Source organism: Anopheles merus, chromosome 3L (genome assembly GCF_017562075.2).
Source record: "Anopheles merus strain MAF chromosome 3L, AmerM5.1, whole genome shotgun sequence".
NCBI classification, from domain to species: Eukaryota; Metazoa; Arthropoda; class Insecta; order Diptera; family Culicidae; genus Anopheles; species Anopheles merus.
In genome coordinates, this window is record NC_054085.1 from 5,390,384 (window position 1) to 5,408,605 (window position 18,222).

Genomic DNA, 18,222 nt, shown 5'->3' on the forward strand with positions numbered 1-18,222 from the left:
TAAAATAAGTATCTTACCGGTACGCACGGCCACTGAGCGTTGTTTGATTAGGATGATTAATTACGGGACCAGGGCAGCCATTACGCCGTAAGGACTGGTGCAAGGGTAAAGGAAGCATGGTTAGAAGGTGATTAATCATAAAAGTTATATTACCCGCTCCATTTGATGATGAGCGAAACGTTTTCCGCATCTCGTTTCTATTGGCATTTATCCCTTTGCTTGATGCTCTTGCCGCACTTGGTAGTTGGCCACCTACTTTTATTTTCATGCTTTTGGCACCTTTACGATTTGCTTACTGCGTAACTCAGTGGCTGCGGGTGTGGTTTTTTTTATAATAAGAGAAAGTACGAAATGGTTGGGTAAAAACGGTGAGTCCAGCATTTAACGATTGTAAATTATCATTCTCATCTTCCGGGTGCGCTTACTTAGAGCTTTAACATTTCTGTTGCAACGAATGCGGGTTTAGTAACCAATAACTTGTATGCAAAACAACCCGTTTGGGCTCAAAAATCAAATAAAAATTATAGTTATACACCTTGTTTAGTAGTATAAGTTTTACGTTGACTATGACTGTTACTTAGTGAGTCTATTGTATAACTGTTTAAAATCGATATTTGGTTTGGTTTGTGTCATTCAAATATACTACTAGTTGGATAGTAGGTTTTAGGTTTTAGGATATAGGTTTTAGGTATATCAGATCACTTAATTAGATTTAGATAGAACTTGCTCGTATGAGAAAGCTTAATACTAATTGGTTCTCATACCATGTCAACGACGCTAAGTTATATTGACAAGTATTTTTTTCTAGATTTTTTTCACAATCTTCAATAAACGCATCAACACGGCCGGTTAACGGAACCCGAAGGAATTTGAAGCTACCCTCACAGAACGTTTGCAATAACATTCATGGTAGTTATTCAGTAAATCAGTTGACTGAAATTTGTTTCCTGCAATCAATATTCGTAGTGAAATTCTTCATAGATGGTCTATTAAAGGTCCATTAGAACATGTATTATTCCTAAAACATGTTGTACGAATACCTTGCCATAGTGAGCAACGGACATGCAAATGTTCTGATGTAAATCCATTTGATTTATTGTTGGGTTTTTTCTTCATTTGATACAATTCATCTAATTATTAGTGATACATGGGAGTATGGAACATACATCAATGACTACGTCATTTTTTCTCGGTCTTTCTAGAGGGGGGGAGGGGGGGGTAGATCCTTATTTGCAAGTAAGGGGTGGCCCTTACGCGGCCGCTTGGTTTGCTTAGTGCTTAATTCGCCCCTAAGAAAATGGACTTCATGGACTTAACTTACGCTGTTCCAGGTTCATTTGTTGAAGCATTGTGCCGCATTGTCATGGGATATTGACTCATCATCATCTTCTTCTTCTTCTTCTTCTTCTTCTTCTTCTTTTTTTATTATTATTCTTCTTCTTCTTATTTTTCTTCTTATTATTATTCTGCTTATTCTTCTTATTCTTCTGATTCTTCTGATTCTTCTGATTCTTCTTATTCTTCTTATTCTTCTTATTCTTCTTATTCTTCTTATTCTTCTTCTTCTTCTTCTTCTTATTCTTCTTCTTCTTCTTCTTCTTTTGGCTCAACAACCGTTGTCGGTCAAGGCCTGCTTGGCTTTCAGTGACTTATTGATCCCCCATAGCAGGATAGTCAGTCCTACGTCTCGGTCCATTTGGGGCTTGAACCCATGATGGGCATGTTATTAAGACGTACGAGTTGACGACTGTACTATGAGATCGGCCTACTCATTACGAATCGGTAATGTGTTCCAGCATCTTAAGATAGTTTGCAAAAGATTTAAAAAAGTTAAAATAATGTTTTTTTCACCTACAAAACTGTCAAATTTTGTTTTTGAACAGCATCCATAACAAAAGCCAAAATAACAACAACGATGTGTGTCAACATCGCTCTTGTTGTTTCAATAGTTTCAAGTTCAATAATCTCAGCGGTCTGGGATCGTCGCAGCCAATTTAAACGATAAATCATAGGAAAAAATGACAATGAAATACTTGGCATTATCAACATTTTTCATACGCTTAAGAAAAACATAGGAAAAATAAAATAAATTTAGGTTTTTTATGTTTGATATGATATACGATTTTATTAGTGAAATCGAGTGAAATCATAAAAAAATGGATTGTCTAAATTAAAGACACCAAAAATATCAAAAGTGGTGCTTGCTTTCAAACTTTGTTACTAAGAAAATAATATTATTTTTCAATAGTTGTTCAATAAATCACCAGAACAATGAAAAAAAAACCATTCCAACGATTTGATTAAACAAATATTATATACGATAAAAATTTTAAGTTTTAGTCACAAGTCACGCAAAAAGAATTGAGTTTCCACTATGATGTCATCTCATGAAGATTTTATTTATAACTTAAGATATTTAGTTATTATTTTAGTTGAAGTATCTATTATTAGAAAATATATGTTGCTTTTACCTACAATGATGTTAGCTTTATTTAGCTTTATTTTATGCAGGCGTGTGGTGCATTGAATGGTTGATCACGGACTACCAGGAATAACTTGCAATTCCTTATAACCGTCGAAAAATTGTCGATAGTTTGTGACCAGTTTTATTTTTCTTTCATACGAAGTAGGATACTGAAGAATAATTTGTGGTTATTGAAATAATTAACATGATGCTGATATTGCAATAATTCATTATAGGATATGTGGTTTGGTTTAAATAAGCCACTGGCTAGGATTACTTAACCATAGAAACCAACAATTACCGCCAAAAATTTGCCTCAAACTAGTTGTGTCGCTGTGTTTCAAACTATTTGTAAAAACTTACTATTGGTATATCTAAAATATCGACGACGCTTCAAATTCATATCAGAAACTTTAAAATTATATAAACTAAATAAAGAACTACGCAGCACAACTTAAGTCATGTGAATTTTTTTGGGTTTGATTAGCAACACCTCGTTGTTATCCTTCAAAAAGGATTGATAATCTACATCCGATACGATGAAAACTGAGTATCTTTTTTGTCTTCAAAGAATCAAGCAAAAGCTAAAACAAAAAAAAGCTTGATGTGGCCAGCAATCGATACTCTTTCTATCTTTCAGAGCTTGAGGTGCGTTCTTTGCACGTTCGTTCCCGTTCAACACCTTGCTTGTGGTACGAGGCAAGGACACATACTCATTATTTTTCAACGCTATCATCAACACCATCTAAGCGACGATAGACACGTTTGAAATATCGATATCAAATCCACTTGCCTTCGAGTTGGTGAAAAGAAGGACTGAATGATGGTAGATGCACACGATAAGAAAAGGGAAAAAAGTGACGATGATAAAGTCTTCTCAAAGAGAAATGCGTCATTAGAAGAAGAGGGTGAATTATCATGATACTACCAAAAGAAATGAAAATGTGCAAATACAAATAAAATTTGCATTTAAACTATTCTTTAACGACGCTGTGTGTGTTCTGTCTTTCGAAATATGTTAGGTCACTGATATTAAACTATGTTACCGCTAACACAGTTTTTGGATTTATATTTTCATTTTGTCTTCGAGAATTATTGAATATGTGATGATTAAAAGACACGATTAAAAGATATGTTCACCAACTTTGGTTTATTTCTTGTTCAACCTATTTTGCGATGGGTGACTCAGGGATGTGCCTGTAAAATTTATCTATAACATTATTATAACTCTTTGAGTAGAGCAACGGCGAACCACATTCATATTTGAAGAAGCTGACACGGTTGCTATCATATCTCCCCACTGTTCAATTTTGAAGAACGCTTATTATGTCGTTACTGAGCTATACAATACTACCATTAGCTTGTTTGATTGTTGGTTTATTTGTAAAGGCCTATTCAGTTTTAATATATCAGAGCTATGCGAAACATCAAACATAAATATTGTTGTTCTTGAAAACTGTCTATTAATTAGGATTGTTGTTCTCATTTTTATCGAACATGTTTGAACAAGTATGGTACATGATGTATATAACGATTAAAAAATAAAACACTTTGTTTTGTAGATATCATTTGATCAATTTTAAAGAAATAGCTTTTTATTGCGGTTTGTTTGTTTCCACCAATTTTCGAGACTTTAAAACAACTTTTTGAACAGTCAACGATAGTACGGTCCAAATAAACCACACAACAACATAATCTGAATGTTTCCCTTTTCGCTAGGTTCAAATTTCAACGATATTTTCAAAAAAGTCATTCTACGATAAAATCATTCATGAATTGATTCGCTTTCCAATTTGAGCAGTTTTGGATTGTAGCATGATAAACCATATCCGCTTAATCGGTACAACTTTTGCTTTCTACATTCACATATATTTTGTAACTCATGGCATAAAGCATGTGTAAAACCGACCCAAAAAAAGCTGCAGAAAAATGAAAAAAGTGAGCATACATGTGAACATACGGTTATCAAGGATAAGAACTTTTATGAGTAACCATGCTCAAAGTGGTCGAACGTTTCATGAAATCAATTAAAATTATTTTTTTTTTCAAATGTTGCGCTAGCGAGATAGGGATTAAAAATTCAATATTGGCTTTTTGAAGGTTATATTTTTATGAGGAAGTAAATAGAAAAAGAGTTTCAATAAAATTTCTTGTTTTTGACTTCAATATCATTTTAGAAGGGACAATAATATTTTTAAGATTAATCTAAAAATTCCAAATGGAATTTGGCAAAGAAAATACACAATCTATATCCCTACAAAGCCATAAGTCTAGATTTTTTTCTGGATTCTGCCAGTTTATAGAGCTATGAAGTAAATTTGTTGCCATTTTGAATTATGAACCACTTCACACTGCTACTGTCGATGATGTTTTAACATTTTCCGTCAGCTACAACGTACGACCTGTCCTAATTAAATGTACACGAACTTCAAAGTCCCTCCGATACGAGTTGGCAGACATATTGGATGCACAAAACCGCTGCAAAAACGTGTTTTCGTAGCGCATTGAAGGATAACGGTTATACAGTCAGGGATATATGGTTTGCATGTTTTACGCGATGCCTGTTTCCGGTGTTTGAATAGAGCTTGAAACCATACCGTTCCGTTGCGAGAATGCTGGTGAAAAATCAGAGCTGCATTATTTCTAACCTGCACGATTGGATCGGTTGCCCCCTGAAAAGAGGGTCAACCACACACCCTCACGCGCGGTTGACCAGATTTTGAAACGAGCGGTTGATGTTTTGATTCCACTTGAGCTTCCGGGTGCCTGGTGTTAACGCTGGCAAAGCTCGCATCATACTGGTGGTGCTTGTAGACTTTAACACTAGCCAAACTTGTGTTTTTGTTAAACATTTTACGGCCATAGCAAGTGGGAGAGGTGAACTGCTGCCTGGTTTTGCAGCGCAAAGTGAAATATATTGTTGAAAATTCTAAACATAGCTGTGTGTACGCATGTGTCGGAAGGTCGTGTAGAGCACATGTAATTAAAAGTGAAACATGTTCGTGTGGCCGTTAGTATTTTATTGAAGTATTGCATTAAAGCCATTTTAATCAACCTCCAGCCTTTTATTTTTGCTGTACACTTGTTTTTTATGTACTTTAGTCTTCTTCCCTTTACGGGTTCCCAAAACATTAAAAGTTTGGGAAATATTGCAGCAATATACACAGCAAAAAGGTGCCCATCATAGGTAGGAATCGTATTTTACAGACAAAAACAAATTGGTCTGTTTGAGAAGATATTTGTCTCGTTTATTTGAAAGTGTCTGAACGGCTGTCCTCTAATTACTTTTCTCTTTTGTTCGAGTCCTGTTCGATATCTGACAGATCGCTTGCTAAATCTTACTTTTACTTCAAACTTTGTTGTCTATAAACGATATATATTACATGGCGATTTCTTTATCACATCGAGTAACTTTCCAAACTTAAAGAGAATTTTAATTGGCATTGCTGCACAGTTGAGAATGCATAAAAATTTCATAAACTAACAATTAAAGATAAATCCAGAAACAAACATGTGTTTTACCCGGAGCCAACTAGCGAAGCTGGCTTCGGAGCCGATGGTACGTTTGTTAAGCGTAAGCACCACATAGACCTCAAGCATAAAAATCTGAAAACCCACGTGGAAATTATAGCATTTGTCAAACATTCGTTTGCTAAAGCGTGTAACGTTCTAAAGCAAAAGTTATCGATTTGAACATCTGGTTGCCAAATGAGCACCAAAATTCAACATTCTTCATATAAATAAAGCTCCCAGAATAGACAGCGAGGCATTGGACAAAGGATCGTACGTCTCGTCCGTTCAACTCACTTGTGAGCAGTTAGTGTCAAAACAAACCATGCCGAATATGGAATATGTGCAATACAAGATGACAAATGTGTTATTAAATTGGACAGAGTAGCTTACACCATCTGACGTGTGATCAAGTGGCAGAGAGCGGAGTCTATTGAAAAAGATTGTTATAAAGAAGTGGAAAGTTATTTATTGAACTGGTAAATCCTGTATAAAGCAGTATATCTGGAAATCTTTACATACAAACAAACCCAGCACGTTCAATGTTGGACAAGAAAAGTTTTACTTCCCTTCGCAAAATTCTTAAAATCGCTTCTTAGTAAATGGAAAACAACCTGTATCTTTGACGATCTTTGCCTCATTATTTGTTATTCGTTTAATTGGACTGGATAACATTAATGCGAACGATTTATCGTTTCTTTTATAAATGATATCAAACGAAGTCGCAGTGAGGTTAACACTGTTTTGTGTTCAACAATGTTTATACCCTCTTGCATTTAATACAGTTTGCACATACGGGGTCCATATCATGTCTTCTTAATAAATCCAAAATTGGTAAAATTGCACGACTCTGAAATGTATTCAGGTGCAGAGCTTCAATGCTATACATACGCTACAGTAAAATGAGTAGATGTGAAATGTGCGTTCAAGTGTATGTTAGAAAATATAATGATCTGTTGATAGTCAGCGTTCAAACGCGTATCTTATCTCCTCTGTTGTGGTTGGTACTGGCTTTTAACATTAGATTGGTAAAGTTTAAGACGGTTTTTCAGTCATGGTTCAAGTTTTACGGAAAAGGCAACTCTCCTTAGGCTCAAACAAAGCTGTGAAATAACTTCATGATGTGCTTCGGTCAGTGTAATCTGTTACTCGGTTTATCGTAATTGAGCTTCTATATTATTGGTTGAATTAATCACCATTGTAGTAAGAGTGCATGAGCAATAAATCCAGGCTTATCTTTCCAATTTTCACCAATCGTTACTAGGGGTTTGTCGAAACGCACACTTAATGCCTTCCTTTTACCGGGCATAGTAGTTCACTATCCCACTGAATTGCTTACAACCCTGATCAAGCATACCGATGCAAAAAAAATCAAGATTGGATAGTTGGAAGAGTTGAGCCGGATTGTGATTTCATTCCGCTTCAACTCTTCTGCTAGGACGTCGTATACAAGATTGATTTTCTGCTTTCGTTCATCGGTTTTGCAGTTGTCCGAAGAGAAGAATTTGTCATTACAATTTGTTTGGTTCGTTTTTGCTATCCATCAGTTTGGAAAGATCAAAATCGAGAAACTTTTTTATCATTCTTCAAAAAGAGAGAAAAAGTTGTAGGACGAATTGAACAGAAAGATAGATTTTGCTGACATAGCAGGGCAAAAAAATAAATATGTCCCCTAAATCAAAATCAATGAGCAGATTTCGAAGAATGAATAGGCTTCCAATAGGGTCGAGCATACGTGGTGCAATAAATCTGTTCTCAATCAAACTCTAAAGGCGGTTGTTCCTTCGGGAGCCTTTGGGATTGAAGGTTTTGGAAGGCGAATGAAGAATGGTTGAAGTGCTGTTTTCTATGGAACTAAAGTTTCAATGATATGTTAATCGTAGGGTATTGTTATGCTGGCTTAAAAGTTGGACCCCATTATTTGACCTTTTCAGAAAGCGCCTATGTATAGCAATACAAAAAAAAAACTAGCATAATCATTATTTTCTTATCAAATAGCTTAGCTTAGCTTAGTTACTACATTTTATTTTGACTTTTTTATTATTTTTTACTAGCTGACTTACTCGTTTTGTCACGGGTCAGAATAAATGAATCGTTTTATTAAAAAAAAAATAAGATTATTCAATCTAAAGATTCAAAAACAATTAAAAAAAAATTGATATATCCCTAAGCCTCGTTTCTTCTTATCTGGCGCAACAACTGTAGTTGTAATAGACATGCCTTAACTCAAGGCTGGCTGGCTTGACTGTCAGTTAGCCAGCGCTCTGGCACCAATTGAACAAGACACCGAATATGAAAAATGTATGGAACTTGACAGGTTCGAGTCTTGTTTGTTTGTGTAACGATGCACTGACATCATATACGCATGCCTCATATACGTTTGTTCGAATTATTTATTTATATATATGGGTAGCAAAATAAATAGCCTTGTGTATGAAGGACTCGATTCATTTTACATTTAGGTTAGACGTTAGTTTAGTTTATTCTTCTTCTTCTTCTTTGGCTCAACAACCGATGCCGGTCAAGGCCTGCCAACCCACTTGTGAGGTTGGCTTTCAGTGACTTATTGATTTCCTCCCATAGCAGGATAGTCAGTCCTACGTATGGCGGCACGGTCTATTTGGGGCTTGAACCCATGACGGGCATGTTGTTAAGTCGTACGCGTTGACGACTGTACCATGAGACCAGCTTAGTTTAGTTTATTATTAAGACATTTTTGTTATATATTAAGTTTAAATATTGGTTATTCAGCCTTGATGGCAGATATTAAATTATGTAAAAATGTAATGAAATGAAATAATTCAAGAAATAAGAAATACAGGGAATTCTTTCTATGATTTATCTTCAAAAGACATACGTCATAGTGGGATATTAATCTTATGGTAAATAAATCAACCCATTAGTTACCAATTTTTAAGCTAAATATAAGCCTCATATACCACTGGACCACTCTTGAATTTAAGTATCTTCTGCATTTTGCACGAGTTTTTTCCGTTTGAAACTTGATTGAAAAGGAATTGTTTTGCTGCACTGTGTTAAAACAGGCTCTGGAGCTGTGGGTGCGGAGCCGTTGATGTGGAGCCAGCTCCGGAGTCGGCTCCGAAATTATCTGGAGTTGGTCGGATCCCGCGTTAATCAATTATTCAATAATATATAAAATTTGTAAAGAACGATGTAAAACGGGTTCGGTAGTAATCAGTGCATTTTATTGAAAAAAAAACGCGATAGAACTTTTGATTATAGGAAATCAACATAATTTGAAGGGAATTGGAACCAAGACCGTGATTGGACAAACCCTGTGATATATGTTATTTATCATCCTATTTCACGTGTTACTTACTTACTTGCTTATTTGGTGCTACAAACACTTTACTCAACACGCAAAACTAGATCTTACAATATTGCAAATGTGTTATCCAGAGGGTCTATTGGTTCGTTTCAAAAAATGAAATAAATTCAATAACAATTAAACCTTTTACAATTTTGACCTACTACAGGAGTTTCTGTAATCACTCAGAGCCTCAAACCTTTGTCTGTCACTTAGTTTTACCGGGCATACGTTGCCATAGCATCCTACCACCTGCGCCTATTACGTCTTTTCAGTCCTTGTCGATAGAATGATGTTACGCCTCTAACATGACTAGCTCACTGGAGTCTGGCGAGCTTGATACGCTTACGCAACGTGTCATTTATGGCATATAATATTTAATTCTCTTTCAAAGCAATATTAGTTTCAAATACCAGACATCGTAACAAGAATGTGTTAACCTGGGCGTTCTTCTTGATTCAAGTTTGAACTTTAAACAGCATATCGATGACGTTGTAGCCAGAGGAAAACAACTACTTGGCGTGGTTATCCGGACAACTAATGAATTCCGCAACCCCATGTGCATTAAAGCTGTCTACAACTGTATCGTTCGATCGGTTCTGGAATATTCGTGCATACTCTGAAGCCCAACTACTGCTTCTTCAATTGGTCGACTTGAGGCGATTCAACGTAAGCTCACGCGATATGCACTACGCCTTCTTCCCTGGCAGGATCGCAATAATCTTCCTCCGTATGCTGTGCGGTGCCGTCTTCTAGGCCTTGAACCTCTGTCGGATAGAAGACGCAATGCACAGTGCTCTTTTATCGCTGGTTTGCTAAATGGCTCTATCGACTTAGGCCTTTGTTGCATCGAGTCGATATCTATGCACCATCCCGAACACTTTGGTCTAGAGCAGGTATGTCAAACTTGCGGCCCTCGTCAATGCTGAATGCGGCCCGCGAGAATATTTTTAGAATTGCTAAAATCACTACAAATCAAAAAACTGTTATTACTATTTGTCGAAGTGTATTAAATTTTCCAGAGAAGAACAATCATTTTGATGGTATATTTTCCGAATCTAACATGAATGTATCCATACCATCTCATAAACTTACTCTACACAATCGTACACAACAATCGAGACCCTTAAGAAACATTGAATTGAATGCAAACTCAGTCGTATTATGTTTCGATTAAATTCTGAATATTAGCATAATTTTGTGCACACTCGATTGCACATTCTATATGGAAAAAATAGATTTGCGCCAAACTTCTACAAATGAAAAAGGAATGAAAATAACTTGATACACACACTTGGAAACTTCGCAACAACTAGTGATGGATTGTCAGAATCGCATTCACGACTCAAAACTATTTTCGATCTTAGCTATAGCGAATCCGAATTCGGCCATATAAAATCAACAGTTCCGTTCGGTGCCGTCCGAAGCCTAAAGAGCCGTTTAAACTTTAAAACCATTCGGAACCGTTGGAGTCATCGGTTGTAGTACGGAGCATCTAATATGCAGTGAGAAATGGATCCGGTCCATACCTCAATTCGCGAATCATCTCTCTTCAAGTGTCAAAACAAGATTTGCCGATCTTTATGGGATCACACACCACGAATCTTCGTCAGATAAAATTTTCGTAATTCAACAAAATTATTCGTAAAATATGGGTTCTTGTAATAAGAAATGAATATACCACCATATACCCGTTGGAACATGGTATTAACGAAAAAAAAAATGTTTAAACACGTTTTATTACAATTTTCCTTTTGATCTGTCAAAAAATTGCAGTCAAATATTTTTGTTATTCATCAATCGATAGATAGCTCGGATGGCTTGAAAAAGATTCGCAACAGGCTGGTAGACTTCCCCTACCTCAGTGAAAAAGCGTGGTTGAGTGATATTTTCTAACAGAACTGTGACTAATAAAAAATATCCTTTTTTAACAAAAAAGATGAAAACAGTGCATGTGACTTTAAAAGTACATTAAAAAATTTTTTCAAAGAAAAAAGTATATAATGAAAAAAAAACATAGCAAATTTGTAAATAAGAAACTATTCCAGATTTGAAGCGAGGAGTACAAAAAGTCAATTGGTTTAACAATAATAATTTTAAACAGTACTTTATATAAATATTGAGGTACATTTTTTATTCTCAGCTTTGCGGCCCACGAAACACTGAAAATCTGTAATTGCGGCCCTCTGATAAAATGAGTTTGACACAGCTGGTCTAGAGAGACTCTACGGCTCGCTCAACCTTATTTCAGCGCTGGTCTGACCCTATGTTTCACATGTCGGCTGTTTTCAACACTGTTTCGGATTGCTTCGACTTCAACATCTCAATTCAGTGCTTCAAGGAACGTCTCCGGCTTCTGCCGTGGCCGCAGTGAATTGCGATACAAATCTTGTTTTTGCTACGTAATTTTTTTTATGTACTGTTACTTATCTTGATTAGACGATGCGGCCTGTTGAAGATTAAACAATAAATAATAAATAAATCATCATTGATACCACATATGGAGCAATTATTTGTGGTATGATGATTTTGATGCCTGAATGCTTTTAAGGAGTATTCTTTAATATACTGTGTTTTCAATATTCTTACTTGTGGTACACTGCACCAGCAATAATGATCAGCATTTTTCTCAGTACTACTATAGGTGTTGCGTTCCTGTAGTAGTGGTAATAAATTAATCTTTAAAAAATCTGTAATGAATCTGACTTTCAAAGCTTTTCGGGAAGTTAATAAAATTAATGATTACTCATCTGTTGACACACTTTTTGTTGACTATTAATGTGTGGTTATACTAAACAAAGTCAAACGAAACAAGGCAAAAAAAAACAAGAGGGCTCGAAACATTCCACTGAGTGGATCTTGTGAAAAAGAAAAAAAAACAAGTCAAGCTACAAATGCTGAATTGAGTGGTTTGGTCGTTCCATAGAAATTGAAAAGATTTTTTATATTAGATTAGAAATTTTTTATACTAGATTCTTCTTTTTTATCTTCTAGAAATTACTCATCATTACACAAGTCGAAGTGTGACTAAAAAAAGCGGTCTCAAGGAATTAAAATGAACCATTGAAGAACGATACATAGACGATACAATTAATATTACAACGCTATAGTTTGTTCATAAACTTCAAACAATTTTCCTTTTGGTCGCAAAACAAATTACACGCATTTAAACGGTACTCCACAAACGGAACACAGTAAATTGAAATAATTTAAATGCTTGCTATGCGAAACAACCAGAACATCTTTTCCAGTTTTGTGTGGGGGAAAATGACACAAAACGAATCATAAATATCATGTTTTTATACGCATCCTTAGCGTACAATGACAGGGAAATTGTTCAGCTCGAGCACTGATATGGTAGAAAATCGTTTCATACCCTATTGCTAAAGACCTACCCATCCAGCAAACCGTTCGAGGACAAATCCCCACTGTGTGTAGCTCGTCTGTTTCTTTGGTCAATAAAATTCTTTCCATTTTAATAACCGTCGCTGCGTTTGGGGTAGGAGCGTTGGTGGCACATGAAATGCGAAAATTGAATCGCAAAAAGGGGAAAAGAATCTCAACAGCTTGAAGCAGTTCATAATTTTTCCCGCAAATTGTGCTCGGGGCGAAGGCTAAGTGTACTAGATAGACCCTCGTCGAGGCGTGCTGTCTTTTTGATCGTGAATATTCCATCCCTTTGGTCTTGTATTACTAAATCTGGAAAAGATGGTGAGAAACGAAAAAAACCAAAACTCGAAACATGAGTAAAACATTGAAGAACGAGATGATGGTCTATAGTTTTATAATCAACTCAGATGCTATATTTATTAATCATTCTTCAAACCACTTCACAATCTACTTGTCTGCCACTTGTTCGCTTTACAGTACATTCTGCTTTTTGCCTCCCTCTTGCAGGGTTTGCCCTATCCTTCTCACTCACACTTTCGCGCGTTCTTCGTAAGGTTCACAGCAGTTAAATCTCAATCCTTTGGAAAGGGTTCAAAATTAATTTTTTTGTCTCCACTTTTGATCGCAAATACACAACTGCTCTTGTACGTCATGTTTTGCAGTTTTGCTATCCATTTTCTTATGTTTGTAACTGATGTGATTTTATACTGTGCGAGCCACTGCGGGTGTTTTTAGTCGGTATGTTAATGTTTTACTCGAGAAGTAGTTTACATAGTGATATTTACAAATGTTTCGAATGATTGTTTATTTCTGCATTCGATTCTTCCCATAGGAATGGTTTTGGATTAGCTCTCTTATTCAGTTATGCACTTAATTCAAGATTCAACAATTGTTTTTCGGGTTTGTTATGTTTCTGTTCTTCATAACTTTGATTATTACAAAAAAAAATCATACATTATTACGTTTTGTTTGTAGGTATGCATTGCATTTATTTCACTTCCACTTCCAACTGTAATATGTACACATTTTGCTAACGTTAATATTTCCCATCGTTCAACGAAAAATAGATATTTATCCTCCAGCTTCAATCTTAATGCTCGCTGATTGATTGTAAATGAAGTGTGTGTGTGTGTGTGTGTGTGTGTGTGTGTGTGTGTGTGTGTGTGTGTGTGTGTGTGTGTGTGTGTGTGTGTGTGTGTGTGTGTGTGTGTGTGTGTGTGTGTGTGTGTGTGTGTGTGTGTGTGTGTGTGTGTGTGTGTGTGTGTGTGTGTGTGTGTGTGTGTGTGTGTGTGTGTGTGTGTGTGTGTGTGTGTGTGTGTGTGTGTGTGTGTGTGTGTGTGTGTGTGTGTAGAGCGGAATTCATATCTGTGTTTGAACCTCCTGCATTATAATAACTTTGTACACTTTTATCTACATCCGTCTCTAAATTTTCTTTCAATCTTTATGCTGTACGTTTCATCAACTCTTCATTAGCTAAACCGCGACAGTATGAAAATTAAACTTTACCTCGAATCACCGTACCAGGCTTGCGGTTGTGATTGCCTTCTCTGCTGTATGGTTTCAATTATAAACCTCAACTTACTAAATTTCCCGGAAGTTCAAAAACACCAATTATGTTCTTCTTCATCACTGTGCACGGATAAGGTTGGTGGCATCTGGATTTCGATCGAAGCTTTCCAGCCCTACCTTTCTGCGATCATCACTTTTGTGCAATAAAAGCAATCTTATCAATTTCCCATGAACCATCCTCCACTCCCCTCCCGGTACCGAGTCCGCATTCGACAGCGATCCTAGTTGGAGAATCGTTTGCGAATATTCGCATCATTCCATTTCACCGGCTGCCAAAAGTTGCAAAGTTACTCAATTTATTCTTAGCTTGTGTTTTGTTTTGACTGCGAAAGCTTTGCGAATTAGGCACAGGGCGGAATGATCGGGAGTGAAATGATTTGTTCTCGTTCGTTTCCACAAGTACGCCGTGCTATCCCGTGGGGAAACGCTTTCGCTAAAGAAAACGTGCCATTTGAGCTACATGGTTACATTTTTTTTCCACAACACCTACAAGGTGTCGGTTAAGGGTGGCTTTTACTGTTGAATGATTCAGAAGGATCCGTGCTGCCAGTGGGCACACGCGTAGCTTAGGCTTTGCTTAGTTTTGGATTTTGTTTCGGTGAGGCTTGATTTGAATCGTTATTGGAGGAGCTTTCGGCTGTAAGTGATACGAAGCGTAGAAGAAGGTAGAAAATCTCGTACAGAACAGAAACGAACGCAACGAACGTGATGTGAAAAAACTGGCTGGAGCCGGAAGTAAAGCCCGTCTTTGGTCAACGCTTGAAGCCGAGTAGCCGAAACCACACGCAGACCAGAGGAGTGAAAAACCGAATCAATTATTTATGCATCAATATTTTTTTAATGATATTGAAAGGCGTCCCGGGCGTGTCTCGTGTGGCGATTGCGTGTAGAGCGGTGCACGCTTTTCGGAAATTGTTTTTCATCCCTTCTGCTTCGCTTTTATACCATTCCACTTCTGCCGAACCGCATCCCGACGATTGGTAAACCGAACACCAAGCACACACACAGGAAAAGTCTTTCTTTCGAGACGGTGGGATCATTTTTATTTCTCTGCCTTCATTCCTGCTCGATTTCGTAACCACAAACTCTTACTGAAAAGCCTGCACACACACACACACACACACACACACACACACACACACACACACACACACACACACACACACACACACACACACACACACACACACACACACACACACACACACACACACACACACACACACACACACACGTGTTCGTACCGTAACTTCGTACGGTTTGAAGTGCGTGTGGTGGAAAGCCCACTGAGAAGCGATTTTGGTTTGTGGTAGTTACGGCACTGATCCAGCTGATGTCGAAATGGTTACCCGATAATAGCTGCTATTGCACTACATTATAAAAAAAGAGCTAAAGATAAGTAAAACCGCACCCATTATCAGGAAAAAAAACATCCCGACAGCAGTTAACTGAAACTGTGTGCCAGCGTTATATCATGCTCGCTTTCTGATCGGGGTGGTAGAAGGGTCCTCGCGTGGGAAGAAAGGTTGGAAGCGTGCCAGGGATCTGCCAATGGCATTATAATGGCTTTCCATAAATGGGCTGATTATGAACAAATTGTTTCGCAATTGATTTCGCTCGGTGAAGATTTTTTGTTGTTGATCATGATGAGTTAATTAGTCGAACCAAATATAATAAACTTCGTTGCGGGTGGTGTGTTGATTCGCATATCATTTTTCAATAATTAATTTTCATGGAATCTTGGCAATCGGGCTTATCTGGCAGTTGGCGTGAGGAACGGGAAAAGCCACAGAATTTTAAATTATCTGAAAAAAAGCATTGTCTTAGGAGTCGGCAATTAAACATTAGATCTATTTAAAAAAAAATCTATTTAATTTCCTCCGATACTGTCATTGGTTTTTTAACCTTTGCTCCACGCAAAGACTGGTAATAACTTTCATTTATGCTTTCCGCAAATACATTCGCAAAATTTGTCTTTTTCTATTCGAACGCATTCATTCATATTGCTTCCCATTTTACGTTTCATCAAAATGTTTCGTTGTTTGTTCTGTGTGTGTGTGTGCTTTTTCGGAACAATAGTGAAGTGATTAAAGATTCTAATCGTATAGTATTATGTACAGTACAGCTCTTTTGGTAAGATGAATGAACTGAAGAGGAAAATTAAACTCATTCGGTACTAATTGCCACACACAAAATTGTTCATAATCTACCGCAAACTTTACAACTTGACAAATCCAAATTTGTCTGCATGAAATTGTTTTTATATAGATTTTTTATGGATCAAAAACTACACCACGATTAAAATCTCGCTTGTCATCATTCAACTAGTATTTTTAATGTTTTCTTTTATGACATTTTGTTGTTGAGTGTTGCTGTCGTATTTGTGTGTGTGTGTATTTTTGTTATGTACCGAGTGTAGAAGTAGTTGTGTAGTGATTTGGGGTTTTCTATTTTGCAGTTTAATCTGGTTGTTACGTTTTGTTGAGTGTATGAGCCTTGGGATTGTATGTTTTTTTTCTTCATATTTTTAAATGTACAAGATATTGTGAGTGAAAAGTTGCTTTTCCTCAGTCATCGTAGTGCTACCAATTTTGCATTTTTTTTACTTATTCTATCATCAATTTGATTGATTTATCTAAATGCTGAAAACAAAAATGCTAGTTAAACAATCGCATTGGTGAGATGAAAGATAATTATCTCGTTTTTTTCCTTTTTTTTCAAATTGTACGTACGGATTTAAATAATATTTTTCCTATAACTTTTATACGTGCCTGTGAACAGCAATATAAAAACGATCATTACACGTAAACAAATATCCTTCACGTATTTTTCGGCGTAGTAACATTTCAATGGTTCTAAGTCAACATGGGCACGTGTTAAATTTGTACCGTTCGTATTCGGTTGTTTCAGGAGGACTGTGGTTTGCACAGAGCAAACAAAACTCTTCTTTTGCAGGCAAAATAAAATGAAGATTCATTAAAATTAAAATAATATACGATGTTCGGTGGAGAAAAAAATATCAAAACACAGCATGTGCCAATCAATTGGAAAACAATGAAACAAATCAAATTAATTTCTTCTTTTTCAGCAAAATAAAATGAAGATTCATTAAAACTAAAATAATATACGATGGTCGGTGGAGAAAAAAGAATCAAAACACACCATGTGCCAATCAATTGGAAAACAATGAAACAAATCAAATTAATTTCAACCAACAACTGCAATAAAACCACATGTCTATCAACAAGCTTTATGTTCTGCTTCTGTTTTCAACCAATTCCAAAGTATATGTGCTTGATGCTATACTACCATTTCACCTAGTACCTGTCACAATAGACAGCGAGAAAATCGCATCCTCTCACAAACACTTACGCTCCCGATGTCTCCCGAGACATGGAACGGATTTATGAACGTACCCTCCCATGGCAAAACTACGATTGCTGCTTCTCTAGCATCGAGGGTAGTGGAGAAAAGGTAAAGTTATCTATGGTAACGAAAGCCAAAAACAAACAAAAAACTATGACCTTCTGTCCTGGCTTCGGTGCCAGACACTACTGCTCTCGGTTCCAAATCGATGGGGGGTTTATCATCTCGCAGAATCACACCGTACGGACGTCCGTTCGTCGATGCATACAGTGACGGTAATGTGGTGGTGAATATTTGAAGCTACCCCATGCTGAAGAAGCGTCCGGTCTCTCCTACACCCACCGGTGGCGAATGAAGCCAACGTCACCGATAGTTTTCGTTCGCTTGAGGTCGGTTGTCGGTCGAGTTTTCTACTGGGAATCGGCGAAACGACGCTCATCGATGCTGATGGAGATATCGTGAGGAGCAGTAGTGCGAGCAGGATCAGTGGTAGTAACAAGAGAGCGTCCGACGAAACGACTGCCGTGGCGCCACCAGTCTGCATCGCCTCCGGATGTTCACCTGAAACGACCGCGCGAACTGATATCAGCGTTAA

The 18,222-nt window shown here is 36.9% G+C and overlaps 1 protein-coding gene across 7 annotated transcripts in view; it reads right to left on the minus strand.

The window, feature by feature from the left end:
• Window positions 1–16,279: 16,279 nt before the first annotated feature.
• Window positions 16,280–18,222, minus strand: part of LOC121600617 (hemicentin-2-like) — a 220,148-nt gene continuing 218,205 nt past the window's right edge. For 6 of the 7 annotated variants that reach the window (XM_041929370.1, XM_041929366.1, XM_041929369.1 and 3 more), the window contains one exon: window positions 16,280–18,206. In XM_041929370.1, coding sequence (XP_041785304.1) covers window positions 17,848–18,206 — 359 coding nt within the window. In that variant the 3' untranslated portion in view covers window positions 16,280–17,847. The remainder of the gene's footprint in view (window positions 18,207–18,222) is intronic. The other variant, XM_041929372.1, reaches the window with a different exon arrangement.